This window comes from Oncorhynchus kisutch, linkage group LG23, assembly GCF_002021735.2.
Source record: "Oncorhynchus kisutch isolate 150728-3 linkage group LG23, Okis_V2, whole genome shotgun sequence".
NCBI lineage: Eukaryota > Metazoa > Chordata > Actinopteri > Salmoniformes > Salmonidae > Oncorhynchus > Oncorhynchus kisutch.
This window is the reverse complement of record NC_034196.2, coordinates 4616200-4632889: the sequence shown is the minus strand read 5'-3', so window position 1 is coordinate 4632889 and position 16690 is coordinate 4616200. Positions and strand designations below refer to the sequence as shown.

The 16690-nt window shown below is 44.1% G+C and overlaps 1 protein-coding gene across 1 annotated transcript; it reads right to left on the bottom strand.

Annotated features, from left to right (window-relative positions):
- Positions 1–581: 581 nt before the first annotated feature.
- LOC109868586 (procollagen galactosyltransferase 2) lies at positions 582–15409 on the bottom strand. Its single transcript, XM_031802938.1, has 13 exons — positions 14675–15409; positions 13920–14030; positions 12370–12487; positions 11980–12114; positions 11649–11853; positions 11348–11467; positions 11135–11211; positions 10860–10966; positions 10566–10698; positions 6451–6578; positions 5944–6150; positions 2144–2356; positions 582–2036 (listed from the first exon to the last, which is right to left on the bottom strand). Exons 1-13 carry the CDS (start codon positions 14875–14877, stop codon positions 2018–2020), a joined length of 1776 nt encoding a protein of 591 aa, XP_031658798.1. The 5' UTR covers positions 14878–15409; the 3' UTR covers positions 582–2017.
- Between the last annotated feature and the right edge of the window lie 1281 nt (positions 15410–16690).

The following is a 16690-nucleotide window of genomic DNA, read 5'->3' as shown; positions in this document are numbered from 1 at the left end:
AGCATGGTTAGTGTTTGAGAGAGAGAGAGCTAGTGGAAACAGCAAACAGTGAGTGGACATTTAAAAAATATATATACAAATATTTTCCAGCTCCTGCCCAAGTTGGGTGTGAGTAGAAGACTTTCAGAGTTACTACACTTCCCTAAAAATGACACTTCCTACAAAGGGAAAAAGAGAATTTCCCTTTTCAAAATTCCAGTCAAGGTTTACAGAATACGATCACTGCACAGTTTTAATAAGTAACAGATTAAATCAATATTTTAAAACATTCTTTTTTTTATGGCCAACATGTTGATTGGTTAAAGGGGTATGTATATGCCCTCTCGTGGTGCTTTCATGTTGATTGGTTAAAGGGGTATGTATATGCCCTCTCGTGGTGCTTTCATGTTGATTGGTTAAAGGGGTATGTATATGCCCTCTCGTGGTGCTTTCATGTTGATTGGTTAAAGGGGTATGTATATGCCCTCTCGTGGTGCTTTCATGTTGATTGGTTAAAGGGGTATGTATATGCCCTCTCGTGGTGCTTTCATGTCAGCACATAATGTCTCTTCAAAATTAAATAGTACATTTCTATCAACACATAATAAACAAAATTATGTCGATTTTTATTCATGTATAAACAATTAAGTTACATAATTGTCACATCCATTTTTAACACTTTTGGCACAAGCAAGGCTCCTGACAAATGTGCTACTTTTGCTTGACATAAACACTGAGTGAACAAAACATTTTCTATGACAGACTGACCAGGTAAAAGCTATGATCCCTTATTGATGTCACTTGTTAAGTCCACTTCAATCATTGTAGATGAAGGGGAGGAGAGACAGGTTAAAGACACATTTTTTAAGTTTTGAGACAATTGGGCAAGGCAAAAGATTTAAGTGCCTTTGAACGGGGTATGGTAGTAGGTGCCAGGCACACCGGTTTGAATCTGTCAAGAACTGCAACCCTGCTGGGTTTTTTTTTTTTTTACACCCAACAGTTGCCGGTGTGTATCAAGAATGGTCCACCCATTCAGACACAACTGTGGGAAGTATTGGAGTCAACATGGGCCAGAATCCCTGTGGAACGCTTTCGGCATCTTGTGGAGTCATTTATAAAACACCAACACAAACCGACACCAATGAGCTCAGTCAGACTAACACGATCGCTGTAGCAATTGGCACCATTAACAACACCTAAGTTGGCCGGCTTCTCTCTGGTCTGTTGACTCCTGTCTGCTCTAGTGAGAGACTCTACCACGAGGTCAGGCATATATATATATATGAATGAGAGAGATCAGGCATATATATATATATATAAAAATGAATGAATGAATGAATGAATGAATGAATGAATGAATGAATGAGAGAGAGAGAGAGAGAGAGAGAGAGAGAGAGAGAGAGAGAGAGAGAGAGAGAGAGACACTGCTCCTGTCGTAGATCAGTCACACTGCTAGCTACAGGATCCTTACCTTGTGTGAGGGCTCGCAGTTCAACTTGTATGTAGTTACTTTGCTAAAGTAAAGAAAACCTTTTAAGACTGTTCTCACAATACACTGAATAAGAGTGGAATGTGATATAAAAGAGAATGGGTTCCCCCTCCGGTCATTTCTGTCGGCCGACCCCCGGGGACTAAGTGTACAGTGAGGTGAGTCCAGACCCTGTAATGTTCAGTGGGTGAGCATATGGACAGCCAAGGACAATGTTCATGAGTCAAATGATTTTTTTAAACGTCAGCATCCGTACACAGACAAAGCCACACACAAACACTTTGAAAACAGATCTGGGGTCACTTGATGTGAGCAGACCAAGTCTCTGGAGCCTCAGCCGGCGTCACTACTGTATGTATATCCAGTCATTCCCAGTGACTACGGACAGACATACCCAGTACAAAATGGTGAAATAGAAATATACAGTCAGAAATTAAGGCACTTGTGAATAGCAGAGATCTTCCTCTCTGTCAGCAGTGGCACTTATAACCAGGAACCCATTACACTTTTCACACTACGGAGCCAAACCGATCCAATCTGTGCTGCTTAAGTTTCTGGAACCGTGCTGGAAAAGAGCAGCGTGAAAAGACAACATCAGCCCAGTGCGGTTTGAGTTGGCCCGACAGTGTGAATCAGGCACTAATATGATTCAACTAGAGCTCATCCTTATACGTTGCCTGCAGCATGTCGGATTGAGGTGCCCCCTTCAGGGTTTTGTGGGAACCCCTCCAGTCTGTTCGCACGTTGTCGTCGTCCCACAGCGTGGAGGTCTCCGTGTCGCTCACCCACTCGGGGTCCCCAGCGTAGTGGGCTGGTTGCACCAGAAGGGGGCGCGTAGAGAACGCCTGCAGGTTACGGTTCGCGAAGTGAGACTTGTAGTCCTCACTGTGGAACAGAAGAGGGAGATTAGATATCAGGTCAGATGGCAATATTGACATATTAAAACCTCTAATTGAGAGAGTTACCAGTGGTCACAGGCTATAGACAATGATGACACGTAGAGAAATGTAAAATCCCACTAGAAAACTAGCAGTTACAGTGTCCAGATTACAAGATCATGGGGCATACTTTGTTTAGTATAGAAGCCTATTGTTGGCCACAATTCACTGCTACTCTAAACAAAACTATAATCTTAATCAGGATAAGAGTTTTGAATGTGACCTCTAAAAATGACAGAATAACATTCCGAGAGATTAATACAAGCATGTGAGAACAAGCTCAACATTTTGTGGAAACAAGGTTCTTATAACACAAGTACCGGGGATATATCAGGCTTCTGTAGGAATGACAACTTTCCTTTGGAAGAAATGAGTCAGTGTGTCAGAATGCCCAGATTCAACTCCATGTGGTTCTAGTGAATTCTTTTCAGGACAAGTCAAGCTTATCAAATCAGAAGAACCACTGAGGGGAAAAAGGAGAATGGGAAGAGGGGAAAGGTGGAGCAGGGAATAGGGAGTTATGGCAGCTGGCCAGGTTTCCACGCAAGACGGAACACTAAGGCAGTCTTAAAAGGACACCGAAGCAATCCAACAGCCTTCTCCCAAGGCTCAGAACAAAGTCTCTGGACTTTATTAACTTGGTCTAGCAGCCAGAGAGCCAGAGAGAGAGAGAGAGAGAGAGAGAGAGAAAGAGAGCCAGAGAGAAAGAGAGCCAGAGAGCCAAAGAGAGAGAGAGAGAGAAAGAGAGCCAGAGAGAGAGAGAGAGAGAGAGAGCCAGAGAGAAAGAGAGCCAGAGAGCCAAAGAGAGAGAGAGAGAGAAAGAGAGCCAGAGAGAGAGAGAGAGAGAGAGAGAAAGAGAGAAAGAGAGCCAGAGAGCCAAAGAGAGAGAGAGAGAGAAAGAGAGCCAGAGAGAGAGAGAGAGAGAGAGAGAGAGAGAGAGAGAGAGAGAGAGAGAGAGAGAGAGAGAGAGAGAGAAAGAGCCAGAGAGAGAGAGAGAGAGAGAGAGACAGAGAGAGAGAGACAGAGAGAGAGAGAGAGAGAGAGACAGAGAGAGAGAGAGAGAGAGAGAGAGAGAGCCAGAGAGAGAGCCAGAGAGAGAGAGAGAGCCAGAGAGAGAGAGAGAGAGAGACAGAGAGAGAGAGAGAGAGAGAGAGAGAGAGCCAGAGAGAGAGCCAGAGAGAGAGAGAGAGCCAGAGAGAGAGAGAGAGAGAGCCAGAGAGAGAGAGAGAGCCAGAGAGAGAGAGAGAGAGAAAGAGAGCCAGAGAGCCAGAGAGCCAAAGAGAGAGAGAGAGCGTTGACCACATGAAACTGGAATGCTACGACAAGCCAAGTCAGTCTGCAGAAAGCCTGGAGACACTCACATGAACAAAGCAGCGCTTTTTGATTGAACTAAAATGAGAATGCGCTACATGTGGGAATTGGCCTATATGGAGAGGGCTAAACTGAAATGTTTCTTCAGAAGAAGTGGGAAAATCATATGCATAAGCATGGCAGCAATTGAAAAGGAACAGTTTGGAGATTATTGGAAAACTAAACCAAAGCTGAGGACAAAACAGTTGACCTGACAAGACTGAAGCCAAACATTACACTATTGGGCTTGACTGTACTTTTCACCGTATACAGTCAGTGACATGATATGAATATTCCCGGAAAAGGTGGGGGAGGCGCAACATAAAACAAAGAAATGACAAGGGTTTGAGTGAGAGGACTAACTGGCGTCTCCAAGTGGCCACACACCTCTCCAAAGTGTGCACAGTTCCTACGTCATTTCAATGCACTTTAATGATTGAAAGAAGAGTCTTTTAACTATTGAGGAACTAGAGCAAGCACACTTGCTGTTGTTGTTTACTCAATCCACTTTAATGATTGAAAGAAGAGTCTTTTAACTATTGAGGAACTAGAGCAAGCACACTTGCTGTTGTTGTTTACTCAATCCACTTTAATGATTGAAAGAAGAGTCTTTTAACTATTGAGGAACTAGAGCAAGCACACTTGCTGTTGTTGTTTACTCAATCCACTTTAATGATTGAAAGAAGAGTCTTTTAACTATTGAGGAACTAGAGCAAGCACACTTGCTGTTGTTGTTTACTCAATCTAAAAAGGCCCAATCTGGGTCAGGTGGGCATCCTTTGAAAGCGCGTTCTATTTCCCAACATGACTAGCTAACTTATAAAATATGATCAGTGTTAGTGTTAGGAATTCACAGGGAAAATCAGTAAAGCACATCGTACTTTTGGTGCGCATAGAAAGGTGTCATGAAATGTAATAAATTGTGGCACATTAACTACATTTATAATGCCTCCTGAGTGGCGCAGCGGTCTAAGTCGCTGCATCGCAGTGCTTGAGGCGTCACTACTGACCTGGCTCATCGCACTCTAGCGACTCCTTGTGGCCGGCCGGGCGCTTGCGGGGTGACTGCAGTCGTCAGTTGAATTGTGTTTCCTCCGACACATTGGTGCGGCTTCCAGGTTAAGCGGAATGGTGTTAAACAAAGCGCCTCTATCCAGCAAATTTGGGTAGTTGCAGTGACGAGACAAGATCGCAATTGGATATCATGAAATTGGGGATAAAAAGAGGTCATGAAGTTGAATAAATTGTGGCAATATGGAAGAAAATGAAATGTATTGTACAAAAAATCAATATCACTCCCTAAAAACACAACCTTATGGAACAATCCTTAGATAGATATTCAGAATTCACCGATAAATTGGTCCACATAGAAAACGGAAGACATAAAAACCGTAAATGCCTTGGTAACAGGAAATACATGTATTTCCATGACAGAGTTAAAAAGTCATTTTGGACTGATCCATGTAGATAGATGGGGGGGGGGGGGGGGGGACTGCTAGAATTTGCCCGCGCTACAGATGCCTATATCGGTCCACTAATACAGGACTAGAGAAGGCCCAGAGCACTGCTTTTGTGAATAAAAAATGTTTCTTCGAAAGAAAATACTTTAAAATAATAATACTTCAAATGTATTCGGATTCAGCACCCCTACTTTCAGCTATGTTATAAAGTCCAAAAGTTATGGGCGGATCAGAGAGTTGGCTGTCAGAAGAATTACAATGTAAACTTACTTTCAATCTGTCTGTCTGCATATTTCAAACCTCAACAGGACATGTTTACCTCTCATGATGCACTGCAATATTGAGCGGCACAAAGCAGAGTTACAGCTTTGTAGCATGAATCTTATATGTCCATTGTTGGCAATGGATGAAGGATGCTCTTAGTGAGACAAAACCTTCAGGAAACTCACCCTAGTATTGGACTCTTGGAGCTGGCATTCATCAAAGACAGGTTGGATACTTGTGACACTGGCTCTCTCACTGACTGGGTTTTGAACCCAGGTCTTCCGCAATCCACAAGACTTATCCCTTTGAGCTAAAGTCGGGCAATTATCTTGGGTGTACTTAACACAATTCTTCAGGTTTCAGTTCCACTTACTCTGTGTTTTTTGGTCTCATTGACTGAAGGAGGACTTGCGAACGGCTAAAGAAATGAAGAAATAAAGAAATGTCAGATTATACTTACTTGATGTGTTTGTCGTACATGATGGGCAGGAACTCGTCGACGGGCAGCATCTTGGAGAGGGGTTCGGCGTTGAGCAGCTTCTGGGCCCCCTGGAGAGAGATGGCGTAGGACAGGGTCCAGTAGGAATAGTCTGCTACCACCAGGTTCCTCACGTTCACCACCACCTCCTCCTCGTCACCCGGCGTCACCTGCTTACGGCCCAGGTAACTACGGACAGAGGACGGAGAGAGAGGCAGGTCAGGCAGAGGATGACGGATTGCTAGTGTAGTAACTGCTGTGGAACGGGACTATTCTTTATTCCACTTGCGTAATAACAAAAGAAACAATCGACTTAATATGCAATTATTACATTAGATGTAACAATTAACGGCATCCCCCCCCTCCCCCTCTCAACCGAGTTTAGCTCATCGTACGAAATGACCCCAGGGCAGCTCGGCCCTTTCCTCTCCGTCTTCATGACAACGCGGGTGGGCGGCTGTCGCCTGGGTGACTGTGACACTGACTCACATGATGTCCCAGTCCAGTTCCACCATCTCCACCTCCTCCATCAGACGGAGCACGCGCCGCTTGAAGTTGGCCTGGAAACGCACGTCGTCCTCGAAGATCAGAGCCTTATCCATCTGCTGGTCTACCATCTGAGAGGGAGGGAGGGGGAGATGGAGGGGTGAAGAGATGGAAGGGTGAGAGAAGGGTGGGGAGAGAGGGGGAGAAAGGAAGGGGGAGCAAGGGAAAGACAGTAGGGGGAGATGAGAGCAGAGAGGGACAGAGATGGATGAGAATGGGTGATAACTAGTAGTTAAGAAAAGCTCTAATGACAGACCAGAGAAGCATTTCTGCTTCACTGAGCAAGTCAATTAAGCTGCTGCTAACATAACCCCCAGGTCTGTTGTGTGTGTGTGTGTGTGTGTGTGTGTGTGTGTGTGTGTGTGTGTGTGTATATGTATATGTGTGTGTGTGTGTGTATATGTGTGTGTGTGTGTATGTGTGTGTTCCACCGGGATCTTGTTTCCCATGAGTATAGCAGTCGCTCTAATCACCTATTCTGAACCTCTACTGTAGCCAGATATTTTAATGTTCAAAATACACTTTTTTGGTAGAGGTTTGTGTCACTGACAACCACTCAGAGGGGTTATAAGATTGGTGAAAGCAGTTAGAAAGCTGCATAAACACACAGGTTAATAAAAAATAAAAAATGTAACGCCATGGAATTTAATTTGGAAGAATTTGTGGAAAACGTTACTTGGGAGTTGGTAGATATATTTCTGAAGACGAATCTGCTCATCAATGCAAACAAAGAATAATGACATCAAAGTGGCACATGCAGATTCAAAAGCTAGTAGTCAGAGATAAATCAATACAGCTTTGGTAGAGGAGGAAATCCTGGAGAGGGAGGATGATGAAAAGGGTTTCTACGGGTGGTAGAGGACACCCTGTAGACGGGCAACTGAGAGAGGTGGAACTCAAGGCAAAACGGGAGCAACAGAAATCCTGGAGAGGGAGGATGATGAAAAGGGATTCTACAGGTGGTAGAGGACACCCTGTAGACGGGCAACTGAGAGAGGTGGAACTCAAGGCAAAACGGGAGCAACAGAAATTGGAACTTTATAGCACAAGGAAAGGAAGAGAGAATGTGCACCCAGACTAGAACAAGAATGTGAACATGCCATTCGATTAAAAGAGATGGAAGTAGTCAGAATCAAGACAGGCCCATCCTGTACCGTCAGAGTTTGATTTGTACCACCTTCCAACGAAAAAGAGGTGGCCGTATATTTTCCTCTATTTGAGAGGACTTGACACGTCCCTAAAATGGCCGTGAGATATTTGGTCACTGCTCCTCCCAAAGTGTTCTTGTGGGAAATGCTAGAGAAAAAAAAAGTGTACGCCGCTTCCTCTCTTGACCAGAGTTCAGATTACAAGCCTCTATCCTCCGGGCTTACAAGTTGGTCCTAGAGGCATAGAGACGACAGTTCCGTAAATAACAAAAAAAGACAGAATCACAAAGCCATGTTGAATTTCGCAAGGCAACAAGCATGTATTTTTGAACCGGTGGTGTGGTTCTCAAGAGGTCAAGGATTTAAAAGACACTCCTACTACTCAAACAGTTCAAGAAATTGCCAGCCCGAAAGGGTTGCTACCTACATTTCTGAGCACAAGGACCTCACTCCTGAGAAAACTGCAGTGTTGACACATAAAACTACCTTCAAAATCAAATTGTATGTCACAGGCGCCGAATACAACAGGTGTAGAGCTTACAGTGAAATGCTTACTTATACAAGCCCTTAACCAACAATGCAGTTAAGAAAAATACAATCAAAAATACTGAATAAAAGTAACAAATAATTCAGAGCAGCAGTAAAATAACAATAGCGAGTCTATATACAGGGGGTACCGGTACAAAGTCAACCCCACTGGTTAATCGGGGTAATATATACATGTAGGTAGAGTTATTAAAGTGACTTATGCATAGATAATAACAGAGAGTAGCGGCAGAATAAAATACTATTTGCAATGCAAATAGTCCTGGTAGCCATTTGATTAGATGTTCAGTAGCCTTATGGCTTGGGGGTAGAAGCTGTTTAGAAGCCACTTGGACCTAGACTTGGTGCTCCGGTACCTCTTGCCGTGCAGTAGCAGAGAGAACAGTCTATGACTAGGGTGGCTGGAGTCTTTGACAAACAAAGCACCCAGCAGTTACCCCAACCCAAAAGCAGTCCAGAGACGTCACCTCATACTGTGAGGTTTCAATCTTTTTCCCCTAGTAACCAAAGACAAGGATCAGCAGAAAACGGATTCTTCGTATGCGGCAGTTTGAAAGGACACTGAGAGACAATGTGTCCTAAGTTAAACAGAAAGATGAGAGGGGGGGAAAGCAGCTTCTCCTTGTGGGAGCACTCCGGCCCGTGAATATCTGGTTGGGATATCTCAGATGTGTATGAACCTATTGTTTCAGACGGGTTCGTGTCTCTGCAGAGTGGCGATGCTGTAAAGCAGCATGTGAGGATACCGCGAGACACTGGGGCAGCCCAATCCTTAATATTGGAGGGTGTTTCGCCTTTGTCTGAAACTTCAGCAACTTGGTAGTTTAAGGTGTGGAGATGGGGTGCATGGAAGTTCCTTTGTATAATGTGGAACTCAAGTGAGATCTAGCCTACCGGTTAAGTAGGTCTCGTTCATTTTGGGCAAGGATTTGGATTGAGGGAAATATGTGCTAAATCCTGTCGTTTCGTAAGGAACCTGGTGGGTTATCAGAAAAGTACCCTGGAGTGTTTGCGTCTGTTTCTCAAACACTCTAATGTACTTGTCCTCTTGCTCACTTGTGCACCGGGGCCTCCCACTCTTTCTATCCTGGTTAGAGCCAGTTTGCGCTGATCTGTGAAGGGAGTAGTACACAGCGTTGTACGAGATCTTCAGTTTCTTGGCAATTTCTCACATGGAATAGTCTTCATTTCTCAGAACAAGAATAGACTGATGAGTTTCAAAAGAAAGTTATTTGTTTTTGGCCATTTTGAGCCTGTAATCAAACCCACAAATGCTGATGCTCCAGATACTCAACTTGTCTAAAGAAGGCCAGTTCTGTTGCTTCTTTAAATCAGAAAAAAATTTTGGGCTGTGCTAACATAATTGCAAACAGGTTTTCTAATGATCAATTAGCCTTTTAAAAGGATAAACTTGGATTAGCTAACACAATGTACTATTGGAACACAGGAGTGATGGTTGCTGATAATGGGCCTCTACGCCTATGTAGATATTCCATAAAGAATCTGCCATTTCCAGCTACAATAGTCATTTACAACATTAACAATGTCTACACTGTATTTCTGATCAATTTCATGTTATTTTAATGGACAAAAAAATGTGCTTTTCTTTCAAAGACAAGGACATTTCTAAGTGACCCCAAACTTTTGAACGGTAGTGTGTGTATGTATATAAATAAGTGACTGTTTTGTCTTGTATGAGAGACCAACAATTAACATTTAGGTAGCAACGCATTTAAGTTAAGTTAAGAAATGTAATATTTTCTGTTGGTTGGGAGCAAACTCGTCCAACAGAAATATGTGGGAAGGTATTACAGGCTTAGTCGTTTCCATTTATATTTCGAGGTTGGATATTAGCACTGATTGGTGTCATCTTGTCAGTCAGTATGTGTTACACCTGTGCTGGCTTGTCATCTCGTTAGCCAGGTGATATTTAAGAGCGGCTGGCCCAATGCTCCAGTTGGCATGAGAGATGTTGGAAGAGCTGCACCTTTTTTTTATATAGCTTTGAGTCTTTATGTTGATAAACAAAGCCTTTCTGTCTTGGTATAGTTTGCGTCGCTTAACTCCATATTATAAGTTGGAGTGGGTTTTTATTTTGGTTTGCCTGGTCTGGGCACACATGGTGGGTGTCTTTTAGGCCTCACATTCAGTTACATTTAGTACATTGTCATTTAGTCATAAATTGTCATTCTTGTTGCTAGTCAAAATTCAGTGGACACCCCCATGAATGTCTTTGAGAAGCCCTCCTTGAACCCCACCTGTTTTGTTTTGGTTGTTGTTAGTGACTGTTTGTTACTTCCTGTTCTGTTTGAGCAACAATTTTTGGTTTCTTGTTGTGGATGTATATTTGTGTCTGATCCTCACCTCCTTCCAGATGTAATAGTGGCTGAGGAAGCATCCCACCTCTCCTTTGGTCAGGGTACGACGAGAGAACGGGTCATAGTAACCAGGTAGTATGTCCACTCCAAGGATCTTTATATCACTGCTGTTCAGCGCTCTGTAAGACACATGCATACAGTGTCCGTCTTTCTCTTGTAAGTACATATCCCTCAGTGCTAAAGCTCTGCCAAGCTTTGCGTCCTCGCCCAGCCTGGAAATCAGACTGAATTCAGCTCTGTTTAGAATGATTCAGCCTGGATTATCAGGCTAATTTCTCACCCTCCGTCTATGGCGTCCACCACTTTGACGTCGATCTCCAGCTCGTTGAGAGAGTACAGCATCCTGTCCCTACGGTCCTGACGCCGACGCAGGTTGATCAGGTACACCTACATTAATGGAGAGTCGGTGTCAGAGGTCAACTAAGACACAATGATCCATAGATTGAGTGAGCGAGTAGAACACCATTCGTCTACAGCAGTTTCCCCCCAAACCAGTTCTACTTATTTGCTCTATTCTAGTCCTTGAGAGGTTTGGGTGCCCCAGGCCTCTGTCACCTCATCAAAGCCCATGAGGTCTCTCCGTTTGGGGAAGAGGCTGACATATTTGGAGGGGGCCATGGAGGGTCCGTCAACTGGAAGGAGAACAGAGCTGTTATTAATACCATAAAGGTATTACAGATCTTCACTGTTTGTTATAGGCCATAATAAACATACAGAATAAATCACCTACACTCCAATCACTGTAGAATATGAAATAAAGTTTCTTACTCATGGCGTCCAGGATGAGGTGGCTGAAGTTGATGCTGTCGTCCTCTATGGTGTGGTGAGGCTTGGCTGGGACGTTCAGGTATCCATACCTCACCTTGTTGCACAGGTACATCTGCACCTCTGGAATCGCACAGTCAACTCGGTCATCAAAACAGCTAACGTCGACATGGGAGTACCAGCAACACGTGAATGTAACCATCTGGCCTCTTACTTTGAACTCGCCGACATTTGCGATTATATGTTACTCGAGCGAGAGGAAGTGTGCGTGCTTTACTGTACATTCTGCACTGTAGGCCTCTACCTGAGACGCGACAGGAGAAGGCGAAGACAATGATGTCATCGAAGGGCCAGGAGTAGTCCTGGTGAGGAGGGTGGAAGGCCAGCTTCTTCATGCCCGTCTTCCTCATGTCCAGCAGGAAGGTAGAGTGGACCATGGGCACCGGGTAGCAGCCCAGCCGATGGCGGTGTCTGGTGGGGAAATACTCAGCTGTACGCCGGTAGTAACCCTGAGTACAGACACACAGATCAATCTGTCATTCAAACAAAACCCAGTGTGCAATATTATACACGTGTAATTTTCACACGGGCATGTGTAACCAGACACATACCCAAGCGCGCACACGCACTCGTACCTGTGGAGTGATGCCGCACCAGTAGTTAGAGTAAGCTCCCTGGGAGTCCAACATGGGGGCGACCACAGACTTGTTCTCTGCTATCAGGAGGTTGAGGGTCTCTGGGTTGGTCAAGATGTTGTCTGTGTCTGCATACTGAAGGAGTATGAGAGAGAAGTATGAGAGAGAGAGTGTGTTTTTTGTGAGTGTTTAGGTTCGAGTAAAGAGTCAGATGATCTCGATAGAGCCAGGGTTATTGAAAACCAATGAGGAGATTTGCAATTTTAGTTCCTGAATTGAAATAGAATTTACCCCAACAACCCTTGATTTCAACTTCTAGGCAGTGGATAAGCTAATGCGATAAACCTAGAACTTCTAGTCAGTGGACGGAGTAGAGATTTGGGACTGTACCAGAATGTAGTCAGCCCAGCGTTGCTTGGCGAAGTTGAGAGCAGCCTGTTTGAGTTTCATCAGGTATTCATATCTGCCGTTGCTCCAGTATTTAGGCCCCATCTCTCCTGGGTAGGACCTGCACAGGCCAAACAAGACACACACAATCAATCACATGCGCACACGTGCTACAGTATCAAAACAAATTTGCACCGAATACAACCTTACACTGAAATGCTTACTTACAAGCCAATGAGTCAATTTGCAGGTGCACAGGTTGGTCGAGGTAATTGAGGTAATATGTACATGTAAGTAGAGGTAAAGTGACAATTCATAGATAATAAACAGAGTAGCAGCAGAGTAAAAATGGGGGTGGGGGGGGCACCAACTACCCCCGCCTGCATGGCTTTGAGGTACCCACTACATGACCAAAAGTATGTGCTCGTAAAGGTTCCCCTTCACTGGAACTAAGGGGCCTAGATTGAACCATGAAAAACAACCCCAGCCCACTATTCATCCACCAAACTTTACAGTTGGCATTATGCATTGAGGCAGGTAGCATACTCCTGACATCCGCTAAACCCAGATTCGTCCGTCGGACTGCCAGATGGTGAAGCGTGATTCATCACGCTTTGGAACTCGGTAGTGAGTGTTACAACCGAGGAAAGACAATTTTTACACACCTCATGCTTCAGCACTTGGCGGTCCTGTTCTGTGAGCTTGTGTCACTATCACTTCGCGGCTGAGCCGTTGTTCCTAGACATTTCCACTTCCCAATAAGCACTTACAGTTGACCCGGGCAGCTCTAGCAGGGCAGAAATTTGACGAACTGACTTGTTGGAAAGGTGGCAATCTATGACGGTGCCACCTTGAAAGTCACCGAGCTCTTCAGTAAGGCTATTCTACAGCCAATGCTTGTCTATGGAGATTGCATGGCTGTGTGCTCGAGGTTATACACCTGTCAGCAACCGGTGTGGCTGAAATAGCCAAATCCACTAATTTGAAGGGGTGTCCACATACTGTTGTGTGTGTGTGTGTGTATATATAGTGTACTTAGAGAGATGCAATTAGAAGTCCACTGAGGTCAGGTAGCACTGTGTATCAGTATACTCTGTAACCACCTAACATTGTTTTTGAAGCTCTCTTTTCTCGTCATCCTTTTTAAAAGTTACATTCCTGAAACAGCATGTTTTAAATAGTACTCTGTGTGTGCTAGTAAGGCTTTACAACAAAGCAGGGGCTGATGTTGACCAGATGTTTTTAAGCCCTTGGCCTTAGGTTCTGGGAGGTGCACAACTATCAACAACATGCGCTTTTTGGATGACAATGTTGAACTCATGATAATGCTGAACAGAACTCATGAAGGATGGACGCTCTATAGGTCACAGACTTTCGGGGAAAATACAAGATAATGCTGAACAGAACTCATGAAGGATGGACGCTCTATAGGTCACAGACTTTCGGGGAAAATACAAGATAATGCTGAACAGAACTCATGAAGGATGGACGCTCTATAGGTCACAGACTTTCGGGTAAAATACAAGATAATGCTGAACAGAAACAGAACTTACGTAGGATGCTCCATGGGCCTCCACTCCACATAGTGATAGAACTTCTGCATGACGGTCAGCCATTCTTTCAGAACAGCTGTAGTGTTGTCAGCGTTGTGATCTGTTGCTGCCCTGCAGACATGGGGATAAAGACACTGTCTGGCACTTATACAGTGTATACCGTGACCACTTGGTTTGCATACAAGCACCACACAACTAGGAATCAAAGACACTGCAAATCGGATAAACCGATGTGGTAACATTACACATGCAATCGAGAAAAGCCACGCACATCGTTTGCCCTAATGAGGAGTTGATCATGAATATGCAGAAAGATTTCCGTATGAAAAAACATAATATGCACACGAGGAAATCCCTTTAGGGCTACAGTGGAATCACATGGAAATGTCATCTGTGCAAAGCATACAGTAACATGCAGACAGTAGTGTAAAGTATAGGCTATTATAATGGAAATCATATAATTGCGTAATGCAGTGCAACAGTCGGCCTAGCCTACATTTTAACTTTCATAAACTTTGCATTAGAGACTAACTTGGAAAACAAAGTTGGAGTAGCCTACAACAGCAGAAGCACTCATTATGTTATATGTCGGGTGACGATCGAGGGTTCTAAAGGGATTGTGGGGACTGGGGAGAAGAGGGGTGGTATTTTTAAATCTAAACTAAATGCGATTGACCTTTGATCGCCGGCGAGTTTGATACATTCGAACAAATAGCGTCCAGGGAAACAGCGCTGGCGGGATAGCTGCCACTTACCATACAGAGATGCGGTTTTTGGGATAGTTCTGCCTCTCCAACGCCCCGAGGTAGTATGGCAAAGAGTGCGCCGCGTTCCGAGCAATGATCGCAATAATAATCGTTGGCGGCTGAATTTTCGATTCTTCTTGATATTTTTCCTCCGAAAAATAACATTCTGTTCTAGAAACGAAGGCCACTAAAACTAAAACACAAAGAAACATGGTGGAGTTCACAGCCCAGTCGGCTGCTCCAGCTCCCAGTCCGCGTCAGCACTAAGTTTTAAAAAATGTCTTTCTCCTAAATGTTTAACCCTCCCCTTAAAATGCAGCAGATGAGGCTCTTTCCGTGCCCAAATCCGACGTGTGTCGGCGAAAGGTTTTAAATTACATTTTCTACAGCTTCCGCACCAAAATCTGTCAGAAATGTTGGCGAGGAACTACACACGTAGTGCAACTAGCTAGTAATTTAACTAGTGGCATAGTGGTAGTTGCAGTAGTTCCTATTTTTGTTGCTATGTACAAATGTAAATACACACTACTTTTTTTTGTTGCAAAAATAAAATATGGGTGAACTAGGCTAGATAAAAGGTCCTGTTAACCTGTTTTCAGACAACAACTCCCAGCTCAGAGTAGGTTTTAGGGTGATGTTAAGACACTGCTCAGACAAACTCTGAATCGGGAGTAAAATCAAAGTTTCTCAGCTGATAATCGTGACGGTTTGAGGTAAGGCAAAGGAAAGATGGTGATGTCACTCAACGACATTGGTTATTCCCCACTATTTGTAACAATCGCGATGAGGCATCGCCACCTGTGAACTCTAAGCACTCCCATGGTGAATGTTATGGTAATGGTAAAACTTTTGATAGCTATACATTTCGCCTGACACGATAACTTTGCCTGCTCTTATATGGCATAACCTTATTTAACCAATTCTGACCATTTGAATGACAGTATCATGTTGAGGTTTTATAATATGTATTACCTTCTTATGGTGTTTTCTGCAATGACCTTACTCATCATTGTTTTACAGCCTGTGTTCGTAATAGCTTCACAGTGAAACAACCTGTCCTGATATGTCATAGACAATTGCTAAAGAACTTTAATGAGCAAGCCTTCCTTCACGAACTGCCCTCTGTATATTGGTATAGAATCAGCTTGATCCCCTCTGTCGAAGGCGCTTGGACCTTCTTTAAAAAATATATTTTCAGTGGTATTGTTAACAAACACACCCCCTTAAAGAAAATGAGAATTAAAAACAGGTTCAGCCCCTGGTTCGACCGTGATCTTGCAGAGTTACTCCACCTCAAGAGTTGCATTTGGCGAAAGGCTCGGCACAAGCATACTCAGGCTGACTGGCTCTCGTTCAGGTGAATGAGAAATAAGTGCACTCAGGCTATCCGGAAGGCCAAAGTTAGTTACTTTAAGGATCGGTTCTCTCTCTGTGGGTCTAATCCCAAGACGTTCTGGAAAACGATTAAAGACCTGGAGAATAAACTCTTCTCCTCACAGCTGCCCATGTCCCTTAATGTTGATGATGTGGTTGTTACTGACAAGAAGCACATGGCTGAGCTCTTTAATCACCACTTCATTCAGTCAGGATTACTATTTGACTCAGCCATGCCTCCTTGCCTGTCCAACATTTCCTCATCTCCCACCCCTTCTAATGCGACTATCCCCGATGCTCCTCCCTCTTTTCCCCCTGACCCGCTACAAAGTTTCTCCCTGCAGGCAGTCACTGAGTCCGAGGTGCTAAAGGAGCTCCTGAAATGTGACCCCCAAAAAAAACCTGGGTCAGATGGTTTAGACCCTTTCTTCTTTAAGGTTGCTGCCCCTATCATCACCAAGCCTATCTCCAACCTTTTTAACCTGTCTCTCCTTTCTGGGGAGGTTCCCATTGCTTGGAAGACAGCCACAGTTTGTCCTTTATTTAAGGGGGAGATCAAGCTGATCCTAACTGTTACAGGCCTATTTCTATGTTGGCCTGTTTATCAAAAGTGTTGGAAAAACGTGTCAATAATCAACTGACTGGAATCTG

Bases quoted from the DNA above. Each gene is read 5' to 3' on its own strand.
- LOC109868586 (XM_031802938.1), bottom strand. From the start codon at position 14,877: ATGTTTCTTTGTGTTTTAGTTTTAGTGGCCTTCGTTTCTAGAACAGAA. The intron at 12,115-12,369 runs GTACAGTCCCAA...ATACTCCTTCAG, and splicing joins GCTGGGCTGACTACATTCTG to TATGCAGACACAGACAACAT. The intron at 6,579-10,565 runs GTGAGGATCAGA...CCTCCCTCTCAG, and splicing joins ACTATTACATCTGGAAGGAG to ATGGTAGACCAGCAGATGGA.